At 41.3% G+C, this 8,105-nt stretch overlaps 1 protein-coding gene across 3 annotated transcripts; it reads right to left on the bottom strand.

Annotated features, from left to right (window-relative positions):
* Positions 1–6,092: 6,092 nt before the first annotated feature.
* Positions 6,093–7,631, bottom strand: LOC117073575 (polyubiquitin-B). Of its 3 annotated transcripts, none has more exons than XM_033194623.1 (2): positions 7,497–7,625; positions 6,093–7,040 (listed from the first exon to the last, which is right to left on the bottom strand). In XM_033194623.1, the coding sequence occupies exons 1-2, from the start codon at positions 7,542–7,544 to the stop codon at positions 6,171–6,173; spliced, it is 918 nt and encodes a 305-aa protein (XP_033050514.1). In that variant the 5' UTR covers positions 7,545–7,625; the 3' UTR covers positions 6,093–6,170. The 3 variants fall into 3 exon arrangements, with proteins under 3 accessions (XP_033050514.1, XP_033050515.1, XP_033050513.1); XM_033194624.1 differs by having other exon boundaries at positions 6,093–7,082; positions 7,539–7,596; XM_033194622.1 differs by having other exon boundaries at positions 6,093–7,631.
* Positions 7,632–8,105: the final 474 nt, after the last annotated feature.

Below are 8,105 nucleotides of genomic sequence, written 5' to 3'. Positions count from 1 at the left end.
TTTTTGGGTTTACTTGTATTGGCTTTCACCTTTCTCTGGTCCTTCCCTAATTAGCATAATAACTAACCTCCTGAATTCTTTTTCAGGTAAATCAGGGATTTCTTCTTGGTTTGGATCCATTGCTGGTGAACTAGTATGATCTTTTGGGGTGCGTTGAAGACCTTTGTTTTGTCATATTACCAGGGTTTTTTTTTCTGGTTCCTTCTCATTTGGGTAGGCTTTGTCAGAGGGAAGGTCTAGGGTTGAAGGTTGTTGTTCAGATTCTTTTGTACCATGGGGTATTGCCTTGATGTAGTACTCTCCCCATTTTCCTATGGATGTGGCTTCCTGTGAGCCGAACTACAGTGATTGTTGTCTCTCTCCTGGGTCTAGCTACCCAGCAAGTCTACCCGGCTCTGGGCTGGTACCGGGAGTTGTCTCCACAGAGTCCTGTGATATGAATCATCTATGGGTCTCTCAGCCATGGATACCAGCGTCTGCTCTGGTGGAGGTGGCTGGGGTGTGCAATGGACTCCATGAAGGTTCTTAGTTTTGGTGGTTCAATACTCTTTTTGTGCTGGTGGGCCTCCTGCCAGGAGGTGGCACTTTCCAGAAAGCATCAGCTGTGGTAGTATGGAGAGGGACTGGCAGTGGGAGGGACCCTAGAACTACCAAGATTATATGTCTTTTGTCTTCCACGGCCCGGGTGGGTAGAGAAGGACCATCAGGTGGGTGTGGGGGTAGGTGTGTCTGAGCTCCGACTCTCCTTGGGCGGGTCTTGCTGCAGCTGCTGTGAGAAATGGGTGTGAGATTCCCAGATCACTGGAGTTGTGTACCTTAGGAGGATTATGGTTGCCTCTGCTGAATCATGCTGGTTGTCAGGGAAGTGGGGGAAAGCTGGCAGTCACATGCCTCACCCAGCTCCCATGCAAACCCAGGGACCAGTCTCACTCCCACTGTGCCCCCTCCAACAGCGCAGAGTCTGTTTCCTGGCAGAGGGCATGAGGGGCTTGAAAACTTGCCCTGGGCTATCCTCTTCCCAGCTGCAAAAGAAAAGGGCTTAGTTCTTCCCCTACCTGTGGAGTCTGCACACCAGATTTTAACCCTCCCATAAATTCTGGCCAGGAGGCTTCTTGCCCTGTTCAAATTGTTACAAAGTTCAGCTAGAGATTTCCTTCTCCCTGTGGAGATTTACCCCTTGCTCCTCTGGTCACCCTCCTGATGGATACCTGAGATGCCAGGCAGGAATGAGCTGCTGGGGGTGCAGTGAGCCCCCAGAGTCTTTCTGCTGCTTCCTCTCCTCTGTATTTTGCTTGGCTCTCTAAATTGACTCAGCTCCAGGTAAAATCAGAAATATCTCCCACAAACAGACCTTCAACTTCCCCAGTGGGACATGTGTTTTGTAGAGGAGGGTGTCCCTTTCCAAATTCCACAGCTTGGGCACTTGCGATATTTGGGGTGTCTCCTGGGACCTGCAGGACCAGTCCGCTTCCTTCAGAGGGTCTGTGGGTCCTCTCAGGATTGCTGGTTTGTTCCTGCAGTTGATCTGGAGCTAAAATTAATAAATGTGAGCTTCTGCATGCTGCTGTGTCTGAAGCTGCAATCTAGTCCTTCCTCCCGTCCACCATGATAATCTTCTTTTGATTTTGGAGGCAACGTGTTCTTCATGTGGGTGTATTACTCAAGCCCATTTAGTAAATGAAAAGCTGCTTGAGGGGGTCCATAACAACAGATGATTATGCAATGCATCCAGGCTGCTCTGTCACTAGAACCATGTGATCCAGCAGATAAAATGGTGCTTTATATGTCAGTGGCAGGTAAGGAGACTCTCTGAAATATTTGGAAAGCGTAGACCTTTAGCATTTTAGAGCAAAGCCCTACCATCATTTTCAGATAACTATTCTCTTTTTGAGAGACAGCTTTTGACTTGCTTCTGGATCTTAGTAGAGACTGAATCCTTGATTCTGACCCAATAAGTCACCCTGAAACTTGAGTTGCTCATCATGAACTGTGTGTTATCTGGCCCACCATGATATAAAGGGGCTACGTGGTAACACTCCATCATCAATTGGAATGATATTATCTGACCTGGCCTGAGCAGGTTCTGAAGGCACAATTAAACTACATGAAGCGGACAAAATGCCTAGGGCCCCATTCCTGCTGCAGTGCCTTCTCATTTTCTAATGCACTCATGCTTTGATTCCTATATTGGGTTGTTTACAATCTTTAGAACAACTTGATGGCCCCCTTGTAAGTAAAAAAAGGCATGAGCGTGTGTCTCAGATTCCCACACTACTTGTATCTGCTGTTTTCAGCTGTCCTTCAATGTACCGTATGTTATCATAAGGTGTTTCCTATGACAAATTGACATAGAAAGATACGTTAAACATGAATTACAATGAATATGCATGGTATGATGGCATGAGAATGAAATAACTGCTCCTGAAGATCAGATTTATTTAAAATGTGTCTCTGAAGGACAGTAGGTGAAAGAAAATTTTTCTAGTGAGCAGTAAACCTGTTTGTGGAGGAGTGATGGCTCGGTGGTATGGATCTACACTGATTCCTTGGCAGAGGTTTGGAGTGTTGTTCAGGACTCAAGAAAGAATACTGGAAGAAAACAGGAACGAGGAACTGAAACATTACTAAAATGCTCCCTTTTGACTTTTCTCATAAGCCAGGGCTGATGGTAGAAGAGGTCATGGCATTAGCAGGCTCACTGATGACAATAAGAATCATAGAACCTCGAACTTCTAGAAGCCAGGTGTTGGTAGCTAATGCCTGAAACCTTTTCGTGGACACAATGATTATAAAGGGGGAAAGGACTGAGGTGACAGAAAAAGGGTCTGGCCTACGGAAAGTTATAAAGGTGCTTGAAAAGATGTAATAGTCCAAAAGGGTAAAAGGATGGCCAGCCAATGAGTGTGCAACTAAATTCCACTACAGGAAGAAATCAATTATGAAATGCCAAGAGGCTAAGGGGAGTCACCTTAGTGAATGTCACAATCCCTTTTCTGGTTTCCTTTTTTCAGTTTTCACACTTGGAGCCCTGTGAATGAAGAGGAATAGTCTTCTCTAGGAAAAAGGGAACCTGCCATTCCTCAGCCCTTCCGCAAATGTATCTATAGCTGTTTACTTGGGAAAACAGACCCAGACATTTCAAAGACTAATGGATATAGGGTCCAAGTTGACATTGATACTCAGAGAAGCAAAATGTCACCACGGCTCCATGTTAGAATGGGAATATGTAAGATTCTGCTAATAAATGAAGTTCTGGCATAGTTAAGCTTACAGATGTCCACTAGGTCTGCACACCCACATGGTGGTATTTACCCAACCTAAAATGTATAATTGGGATTACACTTGGTATCTAATGTAATCCTTATGTTATTGTGGGGTATGAATTATCATGTTGGGAAGGCCAAGTGGAAACTTTTCCCTTTTCTGAGCCATTATACAGAGGCGAGGTAGTGCTATCCTTTAGGCTATAAAGGATGCAGAGATGGTAGCCCTCATCATACCTCCAATTATATATACATTTAATACACAATTCTAGACCCTGCAGAAATCAGATTGATCTGGGAGGGAAAAAGTAGACTACTATGTACTCTCTCAAGTAGTAGCTTCAATTGCAGCTGCCATGACGGGTGTAATGTCTTTATTAGAAGAGATTAACATGGTTTCTGACAAATAGTCTCCAATTACAGATTGGAGAATGCACTATTTTTTACTATGATCCGAAAAGAAGATCAGAAACAGCTCATACCTAGGACAAGAATGTAGATTTAATGTTTTGTACCAGGACTTTGTTGACTTTCCTGTCCTCTATCATAGTACGTTCCAAAGAAACCTAAGTCAGAAGGCAGAAAACTGTGGACTGTCACCTCTTTTTATAGGATATGTGTGCTAAAAAGTTTTTACATTTTAAAATGCTTAATATACAACTTTTAAAACACCATGAGCTTTTGAGTAAGAACAGTTGCTCAATTTTGCTTCTTTGGCAGCAAAATCTAAAATATTTATCATCTTTCCCTTTGCAGAGAAAGTTTACCAATTCCTGATTTGTACTACTTTACCATACTGCAGAGTAGCACAGTGATCACTTATATCAATAATATTTTAATTTAAATGAATAAAATGTGTAATAATTTAGACAGATAGAACTTTGAAAATATTTAGAAAATAGCCATTCTAAAATTTTATGTAAGACATAGTTAACTAGAGATAACTTTTTTTATTGCAGTTTAAAATTTTTATTTACAGAACGTGATCCTGATTCTTATTATACCACTAGGTTCAGTTACTCAAAAAGGCTATAAAATCTTGTTTTTTTTTTTAGATGCTTCTAAAAGTAATTGTGACTAAACATATTCTGGAAAAATGATGCATTGCCCTATTTAGAAGGCTCTGTGAAGTTTGTTATTTTTGTTTTAGCATACTTTTAAGATTTTAACCCACTTTTGTCTTCTTCACTTTCCCCCAAATATTCAGTTTCCTATCTCTTTCTCTTGTGAAGGCTTGATTTTCTAATTGTATTATATTTAATCATTTTAGAGGCATTGAAATATTGCTAGTTAATTTTTTTACTTTTTGTTTTGGTCTAAGCATCAGCAACGTATTTTTCCGTCAGAAAATACGTCAGAAATGTATTTTTCCAAGTACGTTTTACTGTAATTCTCTCACTTTGTTATTTTTTGATGTTATTATTTTTGCAGATTTTAATGTATAAAAGGATTTAACAATATTTTTTCAACATTTTGCAGTTTTCTTCTTTGATAAGCTTTGCTAATACATACACACAAACACACACAATATATATGATATGATACATATGTGTATATATGTATTTTCTTAGTTCACTCAGTATCATATTGAAAAGAGCATTCTCTGTTTGAATGAGTGTGTCTCACCATACTTCAAGAGAATGATCACCTGGCCAGGTTGCTTTGTATCACAATTATATCTCCTTTTTCTTCCTCTCATATAATGTTTAAATGCCACAGATAATCTTTATTGAATCCAAAAACAATAGCAATTAATTTATTTGTATAAACACTGTCATTGGAGATAATTATAAGAAATAAATGAGTAAATTTGCAGTTTGAAAGCAAATGGATTAAAGAAGGCACAAAACAATAGCTGTTGTGATTAAATGGAAAAGGATGATGTTAAATGAGAGGTTAGTATAATAAAATAATATTCTAGCTTCTTATTAAGAAACATCAAGCTATAGCGATCTTAAAAAGTTGGCAAATCCTGCAAAAAAAGAATATATTGGGTGAAATAGTTGTAAACAACCATGCTATGTCTCTGCAGATGATGAGATAAGCAATAAATTCAGGAGCATGCTTTCATAAAAACTGCTAGCAATTTTTTGTTAGGAATAGGGAACTTTTTCCTGGTACTGTACCAATAAATCCCAACCAATTCAGGCAGCAAGAATGGTGGTGTTACAAGTGTGGACCTGGCCACAGAAATCAGCAACCTGGCGGCCTGAGGGGGTGGATACCATTTGGGATGACAACTGGAAACTCTCACTTGGTGACATTGCCAGTAAAATTTGTGAACTTACAGGAAATGAATAAGAAAAGGCACAGCCCTGCTAGCCTAAAGTCACAATTGGAGTTGAGGCAAGTGGAAGATCAGTCTGAAGGTGAATGGGGAAAGCCTGGAAATGAGAGCTCCACAAAATAGTTGTTCATATTTGTTTGCCTGACTGACTAGAAAACTCCACACATGTGCAAGGAGAATTGAAAGAACTTTCTATATAATGCTAAGGCAGATTGAAAAACTGACTAAGTTTACATATAAACTCTTCAACAGATACACAGTGCTGAGATTTCTAAGCACAATATCTTTCTCAATAATCATCAGTTGATCACTAACATATAAAATAGAATAAATAATGTCAAATAAATGACCAAAACTGAAGAAAAAAATTCAATAGAAACTGACCTCTAGTAAACCATATATTGGATTAAGCATACAGACACATCAAAGCAATTGTTATAAATATGTTCAAAGTGTTCAATAGCACCACGTTGGAAAAATTAATGAAAAATAAGTTTACAATGACTTAGCAAATTAAAAATCTCAATAGAGAAATAGAATAATTTTTTTTTTTTTGGAATGCAACAACTTTATTGAAAGAAAAGTGCAATGAAATTTGTTGAAACCTTAAAAGGGGAAACTTAGACACCCCCCCTCAAGCACAGGACCAAGTGCAGAGTGGACTCTTTCTGGATGTTGTAGTCAGACAGGGTGCGTCCATCTTTCAGCTGTTTCCCAGCAAAGATCAACCTCTGCTGGTCAGGAGGGATGCCTTCCTTGTCCTGGATCTTTGCCTTGACATTCTCAATGGTGTCACTGGGCTCGACCTCGAGGGTGATGGTCTTGCCAGTCAGGGTCTTCACGAAGATCTGCATCCCACCTCTGAGACGGAGCACCAGGTGCAAGGTGGACTCTTTCTGGATGTTGTAGTCAGACAGGGTGCGTCCATCTTCCAGCTGCTTTCCAGCAAAGATCAACCTCTGCTGGTCAGGACGGATGCCTTCCTTGTCCTGGATTTTTGCCTTGACATTCTCGATGGTGTTGCTGGGCTCGACCTCGAGGGTGATGGTCTTGCCAGTCAGGGTCTTCACGAAGATCTGCATCCCACCTCTGAGACGGAGCACCAGGTGCAAGGTGGACTCCTTCTGGATGTTGTAGTCAGACAGGGTGCGCCCATCTTCCAGCTGCTTTCCAGCAAAGATCAACCTCTGCTGGTCAGGAGGGATGCCTTCCTTGTCTTGGATCTTTGCCTTGACATTCTCAATGGTGTCGCTGGGCTCGACCTCGAGGGTGATGGTCTTGCCAGTCAGCGTCTTCACGAAGATCTGCATCCTACCTCTGAGGCGGAGCACCAGGTGCAAGGTGGACTCTTTCTGGATGTTGTAGTCAGACAGGGTGCGCCCATCTTCCAGCTGCTTTCCAGCAAAGATCAACCTCTGCTGGTCAGGAGGAATGCCTTCCTTATCCTGGATCTTTGCCTTGACATTCTCAATGGTGTCACTGGGCTCAACCTCGAGGGTGATGGTCTTGCCAGTCAGGGTCTTCACGAAGATCTGCATCCCACCTCTGAGACGGAGCACCAGGTGCAGGGTGGACTCTTTCTGGATATTGTAGTCAGATAAGGTGCGCCCATCTTCTAGCTGTTTGCCTGCAAAGATCAACCTCTGCTGGTCTGGAGGAATGCCTTCTTTGTCTTGGATCTTTGCTTTGACATTCTCAATAGTGTCACTGGGTTCCACCTCTAGGGTGATGGTCTTGCCAGTCAGGGTCTTCACAAAGATCTGCATACCACCTCTGAGACGGAGCACCAGATGCAGGGTGGACTCTTTCTGGATGTTGTAGTCAGACAGGGTGCGCCCATCTTCCAGCTGCTTTCCAGCAAAGATCAGCCACTGTTGGTCGGGAGGAATGCCTTCCTTATCCTGGATCTTTGCCTTGACATTCTCAATGGTGTCACTGGGCTCAACCTCAAGGGTGATGGTCTTTCCAGTCAGAGTCTTCACGAAGATCTGCATTGTCAAGTGGCAATGACACCGACGCACAAACAAGAACTGCGCTCCAACTCCCGGCTGCGACGGAACTCAGAATAATTTTTAAAATGAATATTTTAGAGTTGGAAAGTACAACTCTAGAGTTGAAAGTAACTTCTAGAGTTGAAATAAATATCTGCTAAATGGGCTCAACAGTAAATGGGAGATAGCAGAAAATATAATGAACATGAAGACAGATCAGTAGATATTCTTTAGTCTGAAGACAAAAGAGTAAAACATTTGGAAAAAAAAATGTAGTAGTTAGAAATATTTGCTATCTCATCTTTGGATTAGACTCTGTATAATGTCCATTTTGCAAATTATTCCAAGATTCTCAAGAGGGATTCAGGTTTTTGATAACATTATTTACTGGTTGCCTTCCTTTCTCACTTTCTCAATCACCTACCCATCTTCCTAAGAGCATACCCCAGATAAACGGATTGCCCTCAAATACTTCTCTTTATAAGCTTGTAGAAGATCTCAAACCTGCATAATAGTATATTAAACAATTTATAGTTATACAAAAATTATTTGCCTACGTATTTA

This window comes from Trachypithecus francoisi, unplaced genomic scaffold (genome assembly GCF_009764315.1).
Source record: "Trachypithecus francoisi isolate TF-2019V2 unplaced genomic scaffold, Tfra_2.0 Lachesis_group4, whole genome shotgun sequence".
NCBI classification, from domain to species: Eukaryota; Metazoa; Chordata; class Mammalia; order Primates; family Cercopithecidae; genus Trachypithecus; species Trachypithecus francoisi.
Note: the sequence above shows the minus strand (reverse complement) of the source record. Positions and strands in the feature narration are given on the sequence as shown.

Coding starts and splice junctions, on each gene's coding strand:
- LOC117073575 (XM_033194622.1), bottom strand. CDS start 7,544: ATGCAGATCTTCGTGAAGACTCTGACTGGAAAGACCATCACCCTTGAG.